Below are 19,885 nucleotides of genomic sequence, written 5' to 3'. Positions count from 1 at the left end.
GCCGGGGCCGCCCCGCTCTTAAAGGGGCCGCGCGCCGCCCCCCCGCCCGCCGCCCCCCCCGCGGGGCGCAGCCGCCTCCGGCCGGGGGGGGGCGCAGCGCGGGGGGGGCTCGGGGGGGGCGCGGCCGGGGGAGACCCCAGGGGCGACCCCGCGGACCCCCCCCCACCGCGGGACGCGTGTCGCACGGTGTCACCTCCCCCCCGGGAGTGGCACACAGACCCCAGACCCGCGTGTGTCGCACGGTGTCACCTCCCCCCCGGGAGTGGCACACAGACCCCAGACCCACGCGTGTCGCACGGTGTCACCTCCCCCCCGGGAGTGGCACACAGACCCCAGACCCACGCGTGTCGCACGGTGTCACCTCCCCCCCGGGAGTGGCACATACACGGACCCCAGACCCGCGCGTGTCCCCCTGTCCCCGTCAGTGTCACACAGACCCCAGACCCACGCGTGTCGCACGGTGTCACCTCCCCCCCGTCAGTGTCACACAGACCCCAGACCCACACGTGTCCCCCTGTCCCCGTCAGTGTCACACAGACCCCAGACCCACGCGTGTCCCCCTGTCCCCGTCAGTGTCACACAGACCCCAGACCCACGTGTGTCACATGGTGTCACCTCCCCCCTCTGTGAGTGTCACACAGACCCCAGAGCCACTCGTGTCCCCACGGGGCCACCCCCAGGTCCCCTCTGGGTCACCCTGCCCACGGGCCATCCCACGGGTCACCCTGGCGTCCCCCATACCCCCTCGTGTCACCCCCCGGGGCACCTTCACCGGCCCCAAACCCACTCGTGTCCCCACTCTGAGCCCCTTGGGGTCACCTTGCCCCCGCGTCACCCCCTCGGGCCCCTCTGTGGCCCCCAGACCCACGGGTGTCACCCAGCAGGTCCCTTCTGGGTCACGCTGCCCACCTGTCAGCCCCTGGGGCACCTCTGTGTCCCCAAACCCACGGGTGTCACCCCACGGGTGTCACCCCCCGGGCCCTCTGGGTCACCCTTCATGCTCCACACCCCCACAGCCACTCGTGTCACCCCTCGGGTCACCTCTCCGGACTCCTCCGGCTCACCTTACCCACGCGTCACCCCCTCCCCGTGCCCCCAGACCCACGCGTGTCCCCACAGGTCACCTCCCTGTCCCCCCAACCCCACTCGGGTCCCCCCCAATGCCACCTCCCCGAGTCACCCCACCCTGGTGTGTCACCTCCCCACGCCCCCCGCCCCACAATGTCCCTCCCAGGTCACCTCCCCAAGCCACCACGTGCCACCCTCGGTGTCCTCAATGTCCCCCCAGCCCCTCCCTGCCACTCGTGTCCCCCCCGTCGCCCGCTGGGGGAAGGGGACACGGAGCCCAAGGTCACGGTGGGCTCGGAGCCAGCCTGGCAAGGGCGGGAGCAGCCCGGGCTGCGGGCCCGCCCGGGCCGGGGGGGGACACACGGGGACACGGCCGGGCTGTCCCCACCCGGGCGGGGCCGGGCCACCCCCAGCCCGGCAGGGAACGGCTCCCGGAATTCCAGCGCCTTCCCGGCCCCGGCCGCGTGGAAAAGCGAAAATTTCGGGTGCATTTGGAATTCCTGCTCGGGGGGGGGGGGGGGTTCGAGTTCATTAAAGGAAGAGAAAGCGAGAAAAGCAAAGCCCTGATCGACACCCCCCCCCCCTTCCCCCCTCGGGGGGTCCCGTTCCACGCTGGGGTTTCCCCTTTTTCCCCCTTTTTTCCCTTAAATAACCCCGGCTCAGCTCCCCCCTCCTGCCCCTCACCCTTCCCCCGCCCCCCGGGGGGATTTTGGGGAGGTTTTAGGGGGGTTTTGGGTCATTAACCCCATTGAGCAGGTGGGGAAACTGAGGCAGGACGGGGAAGCACGGCCGGGGGTGGGGACTGAGGGGTCCCTGAGCCCTCTACCAGAGCGGGGGGAGGCTCCGGGAGGTTTTGGGGTGGGGTTTGGGGTGGGGGGGCTGCACCCCGGGCCCGTCCCCACCCTGCCCCAGCAGCCCCAGCTCCCGACTGCTTTCGCTTTCCCCCTGCACGCCTGGGGCACGTCCGGGGGCTCCCCCCAAAATATCAACCCCCACAGTGCCCCCCCCGCACCGAGACCCCCCCAAAATCAGCTGTGGAACCCCCCCCCCTCTCCCCGTGAGGGTGTTTGGGGGGAGAACCCCAACTGCCCCCATTGTACCCCATAAACTGAACAGGGGTTGGGGATCCCCCCTTTGCCAGCCTGGCTGGGCACCCCCAGCTCCTCCCTGCACCCCCAAAATCCCACTGTGGCACAAGGGCCGTGGTCACCCCCACCCTGGGGACCCCGCGGGACCCCCCCCAGTTCCCAGCTGGCACCACCAAAGCCTGGCACAGCTCCCAGGGGCGCAGTGAGTGCATTCCAGGGCACCCCAGAGCCCTGGGGGACCCCAAAACACCAGGAAAAAACAAAGCAGGATCCCCCAAAACAACACCATGGGAGCCTGGAGTCAGGGACCATGGCATGGGACCCCAAAAATGTCCCAGAAGGAGCCGGGAATTAGGGATGGCACCATGGGGTCCCCCCTAAAAACGTCCTAAAACAAGCATGGAATTAGAGATGGCACCAAGGGACCCCCAAAAAATGTCCCAAAACGAGCATGGAATTAGAGATGGCACCATGGGAACCTCAAAAAATGTTCCAGGAGCCTGGAATTAGGGATGACACCACAGGACCCCAAAACATGTCCCAGAAGGAGCCTGGAATTAGGGATGGCACCATGCTGGTGTCACCCCCTGAGCCCCTGCATCTTTCACAACCCAAAAACTGCAAAATATTTTCCAATTTTGGGCCCAATTTGTTGTTTTGTTTTTTTTTTTTTTTCAGCTTCACCCAGCTCCTGCTCACCCCAAATATTTTTCACCCCTAAATATTTTTCACCCCTAAATATTTTCCACCCCCCAATTATTTCCAACTGGATTTTTAGGTCTTTGGATTCCGCGTCCGTCCCGGGCCGGGGCTGCCTCGTGCCGGGATAATTCCGGTGTCTCCGGCTCCCACTGGAGGCAGCAGTGGCCAGCAGAGCCCAGGGGGAGCCACCAGAGCTCCCAGAGACAGCTCCCGGCTGGAATTCCGGCTCCAAAGGCGTTAAACCCACCCCGGGCACAACCGAGGAGGAGAGAAAACCACCTGGAAATGTAAAGTGCCGTTTATTTATTATTTCCCCCCCCCGCCCCTTCCCCGTCCATGATGAAAATATCGAGTTAAAAAAAAAAAAAAAATTAATTGCACCACCAAACTGCTCCATCCACGCTCTCCTCTTCATCATCCTCCTTTTCCTCCTCTTCCTCCTCCAAAACCCAGCACCAAAACTGATGGAAAATAGCCCGAAACTCGAGGAACCTTCCCTGCTTCCCACATGAAACAAGAGGCAAAATCCATCACATCGAGCACCCCACGGCTCCAGGGGGGCTTGGCTGGGCATGAGCTGGGCCAGCAAGCACAGACCCCTCAAATCTGGGGTGTTCCCCCCAAAACTGGGGTGTTCCCCCCAAAAAATTGGGGTGTTCCCCCTTTGGGGAGGTGTTTGCCCTGTGGGTTGGCCCCAGGCAGGGCAGTGCCTTTGTCCTGTGCTGGAAAACAGGAAAGGAAAAGGGATGAGGGGTTTGGGGGTACCCAGCCTTGGTAGTTAATTTTTGGGGGGGCTGCCATGGTGGGACCCAGGGCAGGCAGGGGGATGGCAGCTGCCAGCCTGACTGAGTGAAAAACAGCCAAAAAAATAGAAGGAAAACACCAAAAAATTCCCAAATCCTCACGGGGGGCTCAGGTGTTGCCAAGCCCACATGGGGGGGAGGAGAGGAATAATTCACCCCAAAATCCACGGGGTGGGAAGGGGCCTTGGGGGCTGCAGGGTCCCCGATGGGAGGGACAATCCAGGGACAACGTGGGCTCGGGGTGGGTTCATCCCTGGCCAGGGGGCTCTGACAGGGAATCCTGGAGCTCTGCCACGTCCACAATGGCTGAGGCCAGCCCTGGGATGGGCTGGAGGCAGCTGGAGGGGGAAAATGCAGCCTGGAGGGGGAAAATGCAGCCTGGAGGGGGAAAATGCAGCCTGGAAGGTTCCCTGTGCCCCCGCTGGGGTCAGGAGAGGGACCCCAACCCTGGGCATGGCCTCTGGGAACAGCCGGGCTCTGCCTCCACCTCTCCAGGGAAGGAAAATCCAAAATCCACGCTCTCCCCCTCACCTGGACACTGGAAAGTGGGAGCCATCCCCATCCCCATCCCCATGGATCCAGCCCCTCCCCTGAACATCCAGCTCAGGACAAGCCAGGCTTCATCAGAACCGTTTAAAGCAGATTTAAACCGAACAGCAATCCCTGCTCTGCCCCAGCCCAGAGCCCAGCTGTGGCCCCAGGCAGGACAGGGACACTGCTCTGGGCCACCCTAGGCAGGCTTTCTCCATTCCTGATCCCACCGATTCTCCATCCCGGAGAGAAAACCAGGGATGGGGTGAAGCACCAGCTGCCCCTCATCCTGCACCACCTCACACCCCCCATCCCCTTCCTTTCTAACCCCAGTGAACACATTTCCAAAAAAAAAAAAAAAAAAAAAAAACCAAACCAAAAAAAACCAAACCAAAACAAAAAGAAACCCAAAATAAAGAAAAAAAAACAACATAAGCAGCACCACAATTCCCAAGTGTCAGGAGCTCCAGAGCTGGAGCAGAGGCCTGGAACACCCCCAGGTCCCAGGGGACCGACCCCGGTGGGCAGCCCCGGAGGATGGAGCCGGCCCGGGAGGATGGAGCCGGCCCGGGGCCGGAGCTTTGGCGCTGGGAGGGAGGAAGGAGGGGCAGTTGTGCCCTGCAGGGAGGAGAGGAAGCGGTGCCAGAGGCAGGAGGGCCGGGCCGGGCTCACATGGCAGCTCGGGTGGGAGTGCTGGGCTGGTTCAGCCGCAGCGTCCGGCACAGCCAGCCCGCGAAATCCACCTCCTCCACCTCGGAGCGCTTGATGAACGTGTGGCTCTGCAAGCACAGGGGAAAACACGGTCAGGAACAGCCCAGAGGACCATCCCAGATCCCAAAAAGCCAGCCCTGTGCTGTGGGATATGCCCTGGAGAGGCGGGGAAGATCCTGGTGCCACAGCTGAGGCAGGAAAAGAGGATTTGGGGGAAATATTTATTCCTTGCAACCCTCCCACCACCACAGGGAGGAATTCCTGCCCAATATCCCACCCAGCCCTGCCCTCTGGCAGTGGGAGCCATTCCCTGGCTCCTGTCCCTCCATCCCTTGTCCCCAGTCCCTCTGCAGCTCTCCTGGAGCCCCTTCAGGCCCTGGAGGGGCTCTGAGCTCTCCCTGGAGCTGCTCCTGTCCAGGTGAGCCCTCCCAGCTCTGCCAGAGCTCCAGAGGGGCTCCAGGCCCTCCTCTGGACTCTCCCAGCAGCTCCAGGTCCCTCTGGTGTTGGAGAAGCTCTGCAGGTAGGGTCTCACCTGATCCCCCCCTTTCCCAGGACTCTACTGGATCTCTGGGATGGGAGCACAGCTGGGAGCCAGCCCTCAGTGCCCCCCACCTGCCCAGGTGAGGAGCCAGGGCTGTCCCAGCAGAGATCCAGCACTGCCCCTGGATAAAGGGGGCCAGTCCCACCCTCTGCCCCATCCTGGGAATTCCCAGCCTTTGGAGCAAGAGGGAGGAGGCAGCAGCTGGCAGAGCTGGTGCCACCCCAGTGCAGCAGAAAAATCCTCTCCCCACTCACCATCAGCATCTTCAGATCTGCTCGTTCTGCTGGGTTCTTAATTAAGCTGAAATGAGAAGAACGAGAGAGGGAAGCCAAGGTGAGATTCCTTGTGGGAATGTGGGGATCAGGCTGGAGAAGGAAGCTCCAGCTTCCCCCAGAGCCCCTCAGGATCCTGGGAGAGGGATCCCTGCCAGCTCAGCTCCCAGGGAGAGCTGCAGGATCCATCTCCTCCACACTGTGGGGACAAATTGTGCCCTGCAAATGGAGAAAAGGCCCCAAAGCTTGGCAGCAATCTGGGATTTAATATCCAAGCTCTGCTTTACCGGGAGCTCTGGCAGCACCTTCAGGTGTCCCTGTGCCCACGGGGTGACTCAGCCCCAGGATCTGCTCCACCACCCCCCCCTTGCCAGGCTCAGATTTAGGAGGGGCTGGGATCCTGCTCAGCAGCCCCACAAATAAAATGCTTTTATTGCAACCCTTCCCAAGGCAGGAGCTCCCAGCACAAGGTGGGATCAGGCAGGGAGAGAGGGAGATCAGGCAGAACACAGAGGGTGGAGCTGCAGAGCTGTCAAGGAGCACATCCAAGCCTCCACCTTCAGCCAGGAGATGAAATCCTCACCATTTATTTACAAACTCCTGGAAATCTTGCGTGAAGACTCCACTTGGCAGCTTGGGAGGTGGCTGTGGAGAGAAGGAAAAGGGGTTCCTGCACCACTCCTGTGTTACTGTGCCAAAAATCAGTGTCAGGGAGCTGTGCTCTACAGACACTCTCATCCTCCTCATCCTCACTGCTTTTCCAGCCAGGAAAACCCTTCCCTGCCATTCCTTCCCCTGCTGCTCCAGCTCGCTCTGCACCCAGGGGACCCCACACTGAACCCCAGCCAAAGCTGGGAAATCACCAAGCATCCCAATCCTAAATCCAACCTCACAAATCCCAGCTCTGGCCATGCCTAGGGCTGATGAAACAATCCCAAAATGAGAATTTTCCATCACCCTGGAAAGGGAAGCTGCCCTTTCTCCACGTGTTTGTGAGACCTGTCCTTGCAAGTTGGGTAGGACAAGGGGGATGGCGTTAAACTGAGGGAGGGAAGGTTTAGCTGGGATTTTGGGAAGGAATTCCCCCCTGTAAGGGTGGGAAGGCCCTGGGATGGAATTCCCAGAGCAGCTGTGGCTGCCCCTGGATCCCTGGAGCAGCCTGGGACAGTGGGAGGTGTCCCTGCCATGGCAGGGGTGGCGCTGGATGAGCTTTAAGGTCCTTCCAACCCAAACCATGCTGGGATTCCATGAGTGACCAAACATTCCAGATCCCAGCCTGACTGAGCAGAGCAGAACATCCCTGAGGAACCTCTGGGAAAGCAAACACCCACCTCGTTAACGATGTAATCCAGCAGCTCAAAGATGGCCATGGCAGGCCTGGTGTCCATCCCGTGGCCTGGGGGGTGACACGACACAAACGGTGCTGAGAGGCTGCTCAGGGCTCAGTTTGGGGTGAAAAACACAACTTTGGGGGAGCTCTGCTGGGAGAGGCTGAGGCAACTCCCAGGGGAATTGAGTCATGGTTAAAGAAAAATCAACTTCATTTCCAGAATTTGGATTTCTTTCACCAGACCTCCCGTCCAGATTTATTTATGTTTGGACAGCACCAGACCATCGACTCTGGCTGGCTGGCAGCACTTCCAGAGCCTTCTGCTCCCAAGGAAACGGCTCCAGCAGAGCACCCCTGGAATCCTGCTGCTCTTTGGTGCTTCTGTGGGAGCTCCCAGCAAAGCTCTTCCCAAAGAGCTGCCTGAGGCCTGAGAAGAACCTGCTGGCAGCACAGGGGCTGCGACAACGTCCCTCAAGCCATCCTCTCCACGGGAGCCCCATTCCAGCTGCGCCCACGGCCTTTTTGCGGGACACGGGAGGATCTCGGGAGCCCGCGGACGGACAGATCCCAAATCCATCCTGAGAGCTCCCTCCCCACCGGGATTTCCACCAACCTGTGTTGCGCAGGAACGGGTGCGGCCTCCCCTGGCAGCGCTCCCAGCAGAGCCTCCTGCGGGGCAGCTCCCCCAGCCGCCCCCCAACCCCGCGGATCCCCCATGGAAGCGTTGCTGCCGATGCACACCACAGCCCCTACCACTGACGGGGCGTCCTGGGGGCCTGGCCCGCGGCGAGATGCTGGGGGACTCTCCCTCCGCCCCGTCCACCACAGGACGGCCAAAAATTGCTTCCAGTTCCTTGGAGTCTGGCGGGGGGATTGGGTACCTTCCGATCGACAGCTCCACCAGGGACAGCCCCATGCTCCAGATGTCCGACTGCACCGAGTAGTGCGTGCCCTGCAGGCGCTCGGGCTGCGGGGGAGATGGGGACAATGGCACTGGGAACGGGGATAATGGGGATAATGGCACTGGGAACGGGGATAATGGGAATGGGGATAACGGGAATGGGGATAACGGGGACAATGGCACTGGGAAAGAGGGATTATGGGGATAATGGCACTGGGAACGGGGGATTATGGGGATAATGGCACTGGGAATGGGGATAATGGGGATAATGGCACTGGGAATGGGGGATTATGGGAATGGGGATAAGGGGATAACGGCACTGGGAATGGGGGATTATGGCACTGGGAATGGGGGATAATGGGAATGGGGATAATGGGGGATAATGGGAATGGGGATAATGGGGACAATGGCACTGGGAATGGGGGATAATGGGAATGGGGGATTATGGGAATGGGGATAATGGGGATAACGGGGATAATGGCACTGGGAATGGGGGACAATGGGGATGGGAATGGGGGATAATGGGAATGGTGATAATGGGGATAACAAGGATAATGGCACTGGGAATGGGGGACAATGGGAATGGGAATGGGCGATAATGGGAATGGGGATAATGGGGATAATGGCACTGGGAATGGGAAAGCACAGGGAGGGGCTCAGGGAGAATGGGAATGGGTGATAATGGCACTGGGAATGGGGATAACAGGGAGAGCACAGGGAGGGGCTCAGGGGGACAGGAATGGGCATGGGAGCAGGGATAATGGCCCTGGGAATGGGTGATAATGGCACCCAGGGCACAGGGAATGCAGGGTGACATGGAATGCTGGTCCCCAGGGCACAGGAACATCCACTGACATGGGATATGGACCCCCAGGACACAGGAACATGGGCTAACATGGGACACCAAATACAAATATCCTGTATTGGTGAGACTCAGCCTCCAGTGCCTGAAGGGGCTCCAAGGGAACTGGAGAAGGACTCTGGACAAGGGACAGGACACAGGGAATGGCTTCACACAGACAGAGGGCAGGGATAGATGGGATAGATTGGGAAGGAATTCCCCCCTGGGAGGGTGGGCAGGCCCTGGCACAGGGTGCCCAGAGCAGCTGTGGCTGCCCCTGGATCCCTGGCAGTGCCCAAGGCCAGGCTGGAGCCCCCTGGGACAGTGGGAGGTGTCCCTGCAATGGCAGGAGTGGGACTGGATGGGCTTTAAGGTCCTTCCAACCCAAACCATTCTGGGATTCTGTAATATCCCAAAGGCCTCTCCATGGCAGCTCTCCAGGGAAAGGACAGTCCCAAAAGGATCATGTGCAAAGGGGATGGCAAAGAAAAATGATGTGCAGACAAAAAGCACTTGGAGCATCTTATCCACACTCCCAACTCAGCAGCATTCCCAGCTACTTGTGTTTGGGAGTCTGGAACACCCAGCAGGAATCCATTTCTCTGTGGGCTGAAATCGAAGGAACTCAACTTATCCATAAAAATGTATTTTCCTGCTCTCTGCTGTTAACACCCAAAAGGAACCAGAGGAGCAGAAAATCCCCTCGAGGATATGACCATTAAAAGAAAAAAAAAATCAGAAATGTATCAACCCATGCAAGTCATCCCCACTGGCAGCTCCGAGGCAGCCTGGAGCCAGGGCCTAGGAGCAGAGGGGACAGGATTTTTAAATAGCCCCTGTCTAACTATAACTGCACTTGAATAACCATTCCCAAAATACAGGAGCAGCTCAGACCTCAGGATCCTGCCCTGGGAGGGTGGGGAGGCCCTGGCACAGGTTCCCAGAGAAGCTGTGGCTGCCCCTGGATCCCTGGAAGCGTCCAAGGCCAGGCTGGACGGGGCTGGGAACAATCTGGGACAGTGGAAAGTGTCCCTGTGAACAGGATGGGGATGGAAACAGCTGAGATGAACCCAAACGACCCAAAAACCCCAGGTGGAAGGAACTTACAGACATGTAGGACCGAGTTCCCACAAAGGAGTTGGCCATGGAGTCAATGAGCTGCCCGCTGACCCCAAAGTCACAGAGCTTGATCTCCCCTCGGGAATTCACCAGGATGTTGGAGGGTTTCACATCTGGGAACAGCGAGAGAGGGGGGTGTGAAGGTGGCTCTGGGTGACACCTGGCACCGCAGGCTGGGATTTTCGGGGTCCTGCTCTCACCTCTGTGCATGATTTGGTGCTTCTCCCGCAGATAGGCCAGGCCCCGCAGAACCTGGGAGGAACCCAAAGGCTGGATCAGAGCAGAGCTCAGGGGAGAGCTCTGCCCCCAGCTCAAGGAGAGCTGCCCTGTGGTGCCCACGTCCCTCAGGGTTTGCAATTCATCCCCAGTTCCATCACAGATTTTGGGTGAACCACCCCAAAAAAGCTTCTCCCAAATCTCCTCGAAGTGAAGCCAACATTATCCAGGGGGAAAGGGGTTGGGAATATTTCCCCTCTGCTCTGGCCTCTTGGCCCAGGAAAAGTGAAGTCCCCAGGACTGGGGAACACAGCCCAGGAATTATTCCCAATCCCTGCCCAGCAAATCCCCCCCTGGAAGCCTGAGCAGCCCCACCACTCACCGCTATACTGACTTTGCCCAGGATTTCCTCAGGAATTCTTTTGGCTTCTTTCAGCACTTGATCCAAAGAGCCACCATCCTGAAACCAAGAACATGGGAATGACCAACACAGCAATTCCCAGCAGGAAAACAGAGCAGCTGGATGTAGAGGGCAGCAGGTGTGGGTGACCAGCATTGAGCACACTCCTTTTTCAGCCAAAAAAAAAAAAAAAGATTTGGTGATCTGAGCTCAGGTTTATCACTGAAAACTGTTTTTTTAACAGCTCTGCTTCTTGCTGTTGGATCTTTGTTTCCTTCCATCACTGGAAATGCCAAGATGGTGCTGATTTGGAGGAGAAATAACATAATTCTCCACCAGAAAGAACAGAATGTGTCCACTGAGCCTCTCAGCAGGCTCTGCAGAGCAGTGGGTTGGCAACATTTCCGCTTGGCCAAGCCCCAAACCTCTGCTTCCTCTTCCCAAACGTCGCTGTCTCCTTCATTCCGAGCCCCGGGCAGGAATGCGTGGCTCCCACCAGGAGCAGAGTGGCCAGGAGAAGGAGCTGCCAGTGGCCCAGGGCACTGAGCTGGCAGGGAGAGGGCACTGGGAGGCTGCAGGGAGGGCAGGGCCTCGCTCACTCACTCACCATGTGCTCCATGCAGATGGAGATCTCCCCGTCGCTGTAGAAGGCTCCATAAAAGCCCACGATGTAGGGGGAGTTGCACTCGTGCAGCACCTGCAGCTCCCGGATGATCTGGTTCCTGATGGCTGGCTTGATTTCCAAATGGATCAGCTGCCAGGAGAGAGAAAACAGGCAAGGTGTGTGACTCCTGGGAAGGAAAAGAACTGATGGGCAGCAGCCCTGAGTGCCGGGAGGAAATCAGATCTCCAAGGGAGGCGCTGCTCTGGAGCAGAATTTTTCCCATTTGCAGAATAATATTAAGGATGAAGTGCCAGGACACAGGGAATGGCTTCCCAGGGCAGGGATGGATGGGATATTGGGAATAAACCCTGGCAGGGGGGGTGAGGCCCTGGAATGGAATTCCCACAGAAGCTGTGGCTGCCCCTGGAAGTGCCCAGGGCCGGGTTGGACATAGCTTGGAGCAGCCTGGGACAGTGGAAGGTGTCCCTGGCCGTGGCAGGGGTGGGACTGGGTGGATTGAAGGTGTCTCCAACCCCATCCAGTGTGGGATCCCAGGCTGGAGGCACAGGGAGAGCTCTGTGCTGCCTCAGCCATGGAAGGCGCCGGGATTGCACCGGACACGGGTGGAAAGACGAGTCAGGAGTTTGATCTCAGCCCCTCTGAGTCAGCAGCCAGGAGCATTTTCACAAGCTCTGGAGGTGTTGTAAGAAGGTGCTCCCAGATCAAGGAAACCACAGAAAAGAAAAAGCCCCTGTGAAGGTTCTGCACAAGAACGAGCAGCGGCTTTTGGGGCTGCACGTGGGGTCAGAGCAGAGCAGGGAAGGAAACACCCAGGGCTGGTGAAAGGAGGCCCTGCCCCTGGAACTGGGTGAGCTGCAAGGCCCCTTCCAACCCAAACCACGGCAGGATTCCATGATCCCAGCAGCAGGAGGGAGGAGAGACTCTGGAGGAGGCAGAGCAGTGGTTGTGCCGCTCCTGCCAAGCATGGCCTCTCCCATTAGGGAGGTGAAGCAGCTCCTGATTTTCTACTCCGTGGCACCACAGTGGATGTTCCCAATGAGGCCAAGTCTGAGAGGAACCTCTGTCTGAGGAACCTCTCAGGAACCTCTGTCCCTGCTTGGAATGACCTTGGGATGTGATAAATGGGGCTGAGGGATGTGTGTGCCAAACCCATCCTTCCCACTGCCACTTCCCCAGCCATGACCTACAATCCTCAGGAGAGCCAATTCCAGTCACTTTCTCCATCAGAACTGGGGAAAAAAAACCAAAAAACTCCTGTTTTCCACAGCCCAGGGATCTGTTACTGGGAGTGCAGCCTCTCCAAAGGAGACAACTCCATCTGGGAGCAGCCAGGACTCTGCTCCTGACCATGGTGAGGTGGTGAAGGTGCAAATGCAGAGAGAATCCAAACAAACCCAGCCCTCCCCGAGCCAGGGAGAGCTCCAGGTGCCCCCCAGCATTGCCAGCCCCTCGTTACCTTCCGTGCCATAACGAGCCCTGAGGGTTTGTGCTGCACTTTGGTGACCACCCCGCCATTGCCAGCGCCCAGCTCGCAGATTCTCTCAAAGTCATCGTCCTTCAGCTCCCCCACTTTGGCTTTCTGTGTCAGGAAAGCTTCCAGGCGCTTCTTCTGCTGCTCATCCAGCTCCAGCTCCTCCAACTTCTTCTGCAGGTCCACCAGGTTAGCCCTGGAGAGGGGAGAAGGAGATGGGAGATGCTCAGCACCAGGGAAAGGAGAGTGCAGTTCTTAGGAAATGATGGAAAATCATCCCCTGACATATCCTGAGTCCCAACAACGGGATCACCTGGACAGGGAGACCTGGAGAAGTCCCTGCCCAGCACACACAGCCCCTCTGGAGAGGAGCTTGGGAGCAGTCAGGTGTTTTGGGAGAGCCAAGGAACAGGAAGAATCCTTGGGCCCTTAAAGAGGCAGCAGCAGATGCTGCTCCCTGTCCCGGGGAGCCAAACTTGGCTTTGGTGTGTAACTTGAGAAGGGCTTTCCGTGGGGTCCAGCAGCCCTGTTACACCCCCACCCCAAATCCTGAGCACAAAGGGGGGTCTGTGCTGCCCCGGCAGCAGCTGCCGAGCCCTCACCGCCTGTGCCAGCTCCAGCTGCTCCGTCCCAGTTGCTGCCACCCCCTTGTCCCTCCTCAACCACACTGGGACGTGTCGGGAGGGTCTCACCCATCCCTTCCACCCAGCACCCCTTGTACCCCCCTCCACCACCTCTCACCCCACATGTCCCATCTGCCGCGCCCCCACTGCTGCCCCAAGTCCCCCCCAGACCCCGGGTGCCCATCCCAGCTCCAGCCTGGATCTCCAGGCCTGTTTCGCTCCCGCTCCTGGGCCCGGCACCCCCCGGGCCTGAGCTGCGCCCCAGCAAACCTGGGGGGGCCAGAGCAGCCTCCCCCTGCCCTTCCCATCCGCACCTGCCCCAGCCCATCCCTTCCAGCCCTCAGCCTTCTCCCCCGGCTCTGCCTCCCTGCCCCACACAGCCCAGACCGGGCCCATCCAGCCCCCCAGGCCTGTCCCGGTTCCCCTGGACCTGCCCCAGTTCCCCCAGGCCTTCCCCGGTCCCCCCGAGCCTGTCCCAGCTCCCCCTCAGACCTTCCCAGGCCTCCCCAAACCTGTCCCGGCTCTTCCAGGCCTTCCCTGGCTCTCCCCACGCCCCGTGCCCGCCGTGCCCGCCGTGCCCCGACCTCCCAGGCCCGGTGCCCGCTCTGTCCCGGCCTCCCCGCTCTGCCCGGGCCCGGTGTCCCCCCCAGGCCCCGCGTCCCCCCCACGCCCAGCCCCGCTGCCGGGGCGGTCCCGGCCGGGCCTGACTCACTCTGCGGAGCCGTCGGGGCTGGGCCCCTCGGCGGCGCTGGGGGCAATGTTGAGGGCGGGCAGCACCGGCTTCCTCTTGGCCGGCATGGCCGGGCCGGGCCGCGCCTGCGGGGCCGGGGGGGCGCGGCCGGGCGCGGGGGCGCGCGGGGGCGGGGCCGGGGCGGGGCCAGCGTCGGCCAATAGGGGGCGGGGCCGAGCCTGGGGCGGGGCCAAAGCCGGTACCGGGGCGGGGCCACGATCAGGCCTATGGAGGCGGGACCGGGGGCTCCGAGAGGTGGGGGCTGAAGGCCCGGAGGGGCGGGGCCCCGTACCGGCACAGGAACGCGCGGCGGGGCGAAATCTCGCGAGATCTCTTTGAGGGGGAGAAGGCCGTGGTGGCAGTGGCCGGGGTTCCACGCCCGTGGGGCACCGGGGGGCTCCGGTTGTGTGGACGGAGCGTTAATTAAATAAGCACTAATTAGTGACCCAGCAACGGGCAGCAGCCCCTCAGCCCCTGCCTGCTCTGCCCATCCCGTTCCATGCCCGATCCCAGGCCGCGGGACCCCCGAGGCCCCTGAGGAGGGGCCCCGACCGACCGCGGGTGGCGGCACCGGGCGGGCGCCCTTTGCCCGGTCCCGGCGGGGCCATAAAGTGGGGAGCAGCCGCCGCCTGCCCGGGCAGAGGCCGTGGGGCGGCCGATAAGGGGCCGTGGCCTTGTCCCCGCGCCACGCCTGGGCCACACGGAGCCTTAGTCATCTCTGTCCCCTCCCTGTGCCCGGGGTGGCATTCACTGAGGGCACGCAGGTGCTGCAGTTGGGCTGGTGCCCCTCAGTGCAGGGGGGTGAGGGTTTGGCACAGCGTGTGAACCCGAGACAGCCATGAGGGACTCATGGAATCCCAAGATGGGCTGGGTTGGGATGGATTTTAAACACATCCAGTGCCACCCCTGCCATGGCAGGGACACCTCCCACTGTCCCTGGCTGCTCCCAGCCCCTGTGTCCAGCCTGGCCTTGGGCTCTGCCAGGGATCCAGGGGCAGCCACAGCTGCTCTGGGCACCCTGTGCCAGGGCCTGCCCACCCTCACAGCCAGGAATTCCTTCCCAAAATCCCATCCATCCCTGCCCTCGGTCCCTGGAAAGCCATTCCCTGTGTCCTGTCCCTCCATCCCTTGTCAATGTTCTCTCTCCAGGGAGAACCACCGGGCACTAAGGTGGTTTTGGAAAATCCACAAGTGGTAGAGCCCAAGCAAACATCCCCGGATATTGCGCTCAGCAGTCATCGAATGTGATTAATGCCGAGACGTCTGAAAAAGGGAAACTGTCCCCAAAAGTGGGTGAAGGTTCATGGACAATTATAGCACCTGGACTTTGCCCGGCAGCCCTGGCCCCTCCTGCCCCGCTTGGCAGAAGAGCACAAAAACATTTGGCTAATGAGTTACGGGTCCAGCCCCGGGGCGGCCCTGCCATCTCACTCTGATGGCCCCAATCAGGGCTGGGACATTTTGCAATCTAGGATATTATTTCTGTGCAGTTGAAGTTTAAACTTTGCCATTTGGGCCAGAGAATCATAAAGGAGGAGGAAGAGGAGGAGGGTGAAGGCCGAGCTTGTTGTCCACTGTGCTCCTTGGGCTCAGAGAGGGCTGAGAGGACAATCTATGGCATCTCTCTCAGGTATGTCCTGGCTGCTACCGCTCAACGAGATCCCATGGGGCCTTCTCTGAGAGGATTCAGGGTGAAGGACCACCGTGTCCACCTTGGCCAGACAAATGTCAAGTAATGACAACTGTCCTCATCTGGCTTGAAAGGCATTTGAGTCAGTTGGGTGGGTGGTGGGTTGGTTGGTTGGTTGGTTGGTTGGTTGGTTGGTTGGTTGGTTGGTTGGTCAATCAGGCAGAGAGTTGACTGGACAGTCCATTGGTCAGTGGGCTGGTTGTTGGGGCAGTCCATCCATTGGTCATTTGGCCAACAGGTTGACCATTTGGTCTGTCTCTTGATCAGCTCATTGACTGACTGGTCAACCAGTTGGTCAGTGGGTCAGCTGCTCGGGTAGCTGGGATGCCAGCTGGCTGATTGGCCAGTTGGGTTAGTGGTCAGCTGGCCTATGGCTCTGAGGCCAGGGTCTTGAGCAGTGCCTGGGGTAGCAGTGAGGGACTGAGTCCCCTCCCTGGGGCCGAGTCCCCTCCCTGGGGTGACCGGTGGCCACAGTCACCTCCCCTCCACTTGCCAGAATGATTAACCAGCCCTTCCAGCACGGCCACCTCCAGGAGGGAGCCCCTGGGCTGGGCAGCTCTGGGTGGAAAACTGGAGGATTTGGGAACTTCAGCTGCTGGGAGGAGGGGGGGGCACTGCCATGCCTGGAGCCCCCACATCCTGTCCCACACCTGTAGGGCTTTTCCAGGTGAATCCAAACATTCCCCTGCCCCCTCGCAGCTGCCCCATGACCCAGGGTGTCCCTGGGACTGTGCAGCTGGTGTGGGGGTGGCCCTGGGGGGTACCACGGGGCCTGGGCGGGGCAGTGACCCTGCCATCCCACAGCCATGGCCTCCAGCGTGGGCAGCCTCGAGAGCCTGGACCTGCTGGATCTCCTCTTCGACGTCCAGGACGGGATCCTGCGCGAGGTGGAGCTGGGGACGCCGCCGGGAGCCTGGCCCCAGGACAGGGTGAGCCCTGGGCTGGAGCTCGGCCCTGCTGGGTGACAGCCCTGGGATGTCACACCCCGGGGCTCCCGGTGACAGTGCCCTGTCCCCACAGTGCGCCCCGGACAGCAACGACTTCCTGAGCTCCGTCCTGGGCTCCGGGGACTCGGTGTCAGACTCGCCCAGCTGGTCCCCGGCCACCAGTGACAGCGGGGTGTCCGAGGACCCCCCCTCTGACCAGCACGACAGCCCCCCCCGGAGCTGTGACGGGGGTCCCCGAGAGGTCCTGTACCCCTACACCGACCCCTGCCAGGCCCAGCCCCTCCCAGCGGGGTCGGGGGTCCTGCAGCCCGAGGTCTCCATTGACCTGGGTGAGCCACACTGGGAAAGGACCGGGCTGGGGGCACTGGAGGGACTGGGGACACTGGGGAGATGAGAATGGTGGGGGAGCAGGGGACTGTGAGGACATTAAGGGGGCTGGGGGAAACTGGGAAGAACTGGGAGGTCTGGTGGGCTAGGGAGGAGATAGGGACAGTGTGGAGAGAGTGGGAACTGGGGTGAACTGGGCACACTGATGGTGGGGAGCACTAGGGTAGGACCAGAGGGACAATTTGGGGGGACAGAGTCAGGGGCACTGGACTGGGCAGCAAGTCACCCTGGTTCTGGGGCCATGGCAGGGGAGGGTCCTGCAGTGGGGACAGTGGGGACACAGCACTGTTGACAGCCCTGCTCTGCCCTCACCCAGACATGTGGCACCCTGGGTTCTTCTTGGAGGAGAGCCAGGAAGTGCCTGTGGTCCCCCCGCCTTCATCCTGTGCCCTCACCGTCAAGGACCTGCTGCTCTCAGGCAGCTCTGACAATGTGAGTCCCTGTCCCTGTGTCCCCAACACTCCCTGTCCCCAGCCCTGTCCCTTCCTGCACCCTGATCATCCCCCATTCCCATCCCTATCCCTCCCCATCCCCACACTTGTTCCCTTCCCTTCCTGGCCCTTGTCTATGATCCCTGTCCCTTCCTGGCCCATGGTCCCAGCCAGGGTCCCTGGGGCCAGGTGGGGGGTGTCCCAAGGAGTCACCATTCCGTGTCCCCACAGCAGCCACAGGCTCCTGGCTCCCTGCTCCGGCCGAGCCAGGGCCACTTCCAGGAGCTGGTGCTGACGGAGGACGAGAAGAAGCTGCTGTTGAAGGAGGGGGTGACCCTGCCCACGCAGCTGCCCCTCACCAAGGTGGGTGCCAGGACACCTGGGGGGTGTGGAGGGGGACACCCAGCCCTGGTGGCCCTGACCCCCCGTGTCTCCCCCAGTACGAGGAGCGGGTGCTGAAGAAGATCCGGAGGAAAATCCGGAACAAGCAGTCGGCCCAGGAGAGCCGCAAGAAGAAGAAGGAATACATTGATGGGCTGGAGAGCAGGTACAGAGCCCAGCCCCTCACCTGGGCACGGTGACACCCCCAGGGTGGCACCCCGGGCACTCTGCTCCTTGCCAGCCCTGTCCCCTGAGCCCCTGCTGCTCTCCCTGTCCCAGGATGTCGGCGTGCACGGCTCAGAACCAGGAGCTGCAGAGGAAGGTCCTGCACCTGGAGAAGGAGAACTCGTAGGTGCTCTCAGGGCGGGATGGGGACAAGGTGGGGTGGGAAATGTTGGCGTGGAGGCTCATGGGCTCTTCCTGTTCCCAGATCCCTCCTGGAGCAGCTGAAGAAGCTCCAGGCCATGGTGGTTCAGTCCAGCAACAAGGCAGCACAGACAGGGACCTGCCTGGCGGTGCGTGGGGCCTCCAAAGCCTGGGAGCCTGGAAATGGGCTGGGAGGGATGGATGGATGGATGGATGGATGGATGGATGGATGGATGGATGGATGGATGGATGGATGGATGGATGGATGGATGGATGGATGGATGGATGGATGGATGGAGGTGCACTGGTAGGACATGAACCAGAAGGGAGGGATGGAAGAATAGATGCACTCCTGGGTCTGCCACCAGCTGTGACCCAGCTCCTGGTTCCTCTCCCCTGCTGTGCTCAGTGATGTCCCCTCTGTCCCCAGGTCCTGCTGCTCTCCTTCACCCTCATTGTCTTCCCCTCCATCAGCCCCTTCGCCCCCAGCAAGGCTGAGGCAAACGGCGACTTCAGGCCCGTGCGAGGTGAGGGCTGAGCTGGGGCTGAGCTGGGGCTGTGCTGGGCTGTGCTGGGCTGGGCTGTGCTGGGCTGGGCTGTACCAGGGCTGTGCTGGGCTGTGCCAGGGCTGTGCTGGGCTGTGCCAAGGCTGTGCTGGGCTGGGCTGGAGCTGTGCTGAGCTGAGCCAAAGCTGTGCCAGACCCTCATGGCCCTGGCCCAGGCCCTGACCCTCCGTGGGGCTCAGTTTTCTCCAGGTCCCTGCACAACGCCGCCGCCTCCCGCGTGGTTCACACCCAGCCCCAGGCCGGGGATGAGAAGCCCCCGGAGCCGCTGTGGTCGGAGCCCCTGCACGAGACCCCCGGGACTCCACACGAGGCCTTCCAGGACACATTCCCAGCACTCCCGGCCAAAGGGTCCCTCCAGAACCACACACGGGCATCGGGCTCCGAGGGGCTGAGCCATGAGCACAGGGAGCAGGCCGAGGCTGTGCCAGGGGATGGCTCCGTGCCACACCCGGGGCTGGCATCCCTGGCGTGGTCCGAGCCCGGGCACGGCCGGCCCGTGGTGCTGGAGCCGGCGGAGGAGCTTTAGGCAGAGCAGGGAGCATGGGGGTGCCACGGGGTGCCAGCACCTCGTCCCCTACAGGACACGCCCTCGGGGGTCCCCTCTGGGATCTGCCTCTGGATGCTGGACCTGCTTGGCTTTGCTTGGATTCTGTGAACTGCCAAGAGGAGACCGGTTCCCACTGGCCTTACTGGAGGAAAGGGGCTGCTCCTGTCCCCCTGGCACAGTGGGAGTTGTGGAAAGGACCTGAAGTCACTCAGGATGGGGCTGAGGAAGCAGGAGGGGCCCCGGCCTGGTTGGCTGCTGATGGTGCAACTGGTTGGTTTTGCTCTTGGTTTTGTTTTTTGGTTTTAGAATTTTATTTTCATCTCTAAATATAAGATATTTTGGAAAAAAATCCACCTGCTGTAGTTTAAGAGGGGGTGATCCACAAGGTTTCAAGGAGCTCTGGGCCAGGGGGACCTCAAGCCCAGCTGCCATGAGGGGCCCAGAAGTGTGGGGGGACACACAGCCATGCCCAGCCTGGAGCTGGGGCCAGGGCACCCTCCCACAGCTCCCAGCCCTGAGTCCAGCTGGGATCCAGCCAGCACCAGTCCCCTTCCATGACCAAGTGACATGGAATTACAGAGTCATGGAATGGTTTGGG

General features: G+C 61.2%; 2 protein-coding genes across 2 annotated transcripts; one reads left to right on the top strand and one right to left on the bottom strand.

Moving 5' to 3' along the window:
- Positions 1 to 4,566: 4,566 nt before the first annotated feature.
- Positions 4,567 to 14,075, bottom strand: MAP2K2 (mitogen-activated protein kinase kinase 2). Its single transcript, XM_066566224.1, has 11 exons — positions 13,955 to 14,075; positions 12,605 to 12,815; positions 11,131 to 11,277; positions 10,506 to 10,583; positions 10,108 to 10,159; positions 9,896 to 10,020; positions 7,800 to 8,013; positions 7,048 to 7,112; positions 6,300 to 6,361; positions 5,699 to 5,744; positions 4,567 to 4,971 (listed from the first exon to the last, which is right to left on the bottom strand). Exons 1-11 carry the CDS (start codon positions 14,038 to 14,040, stop codon positions 4,861 to 4,863), a joined length of 1,197 nt encoding a protein of 398 aa, XP_066422321.1. The 5' UTR covers positions 14,041 to 14,075; the 3' UTR covers positions 4,567 to 4,860.
- A 1,511-nt stretch (positions 14,076 to 15,586) lies between these two features.
- On the top strand, positions 15,587 to 19,266 carry CREB3L3 (cAMP responsive element binding protein 3 like 3). Its single transcript, XM_066566521.1, has 10 exons — positions 15,587 to 15,602; positions 16,467 to 16,591; positions 16,683 to 16,938; positions 17,313 to 17,428; positions 17,659 to 17,790; positions 17,868 to 17,974; positions 18,088 to 18,156; positions 18,239 to 18,323; positions 18,605 to 18,701; positions 18,920 to 19,266. The coding sequence occupies exons 1-10, from the start codon at positions 15,587 to 15,589 to the stop codon at positions 19,264 to 19,266; spliced, it is 1,350 nt and encodes a 449-aa protein (XP_066422618.1).
- The last annotated feature ends 619 nt before the right edge of the window (positions 19,267 to 19,885 follow it).

The sequence above is a fragment of the Molothrus aeneus genome, chromosome 27, assembly GCF_037042795.1.
Source record: "Molothrus aeneus isolate 106 chromosome 27, BPBGC_Maene_1.0, whole genome shotgun sequence".
NCBI classification, from domain to species: domain Eukaryota; kingdom Metazoa; phylum Chordata; class Aves; order Passeriformes; family Icteridae; genus Molothrus; species Molothrus aeneus.
The sequence above is the reverse complement of the archived record's forward strand: the minus strand, read 5'-3'. Positions and strand labels throughout refer to the sequence as shown.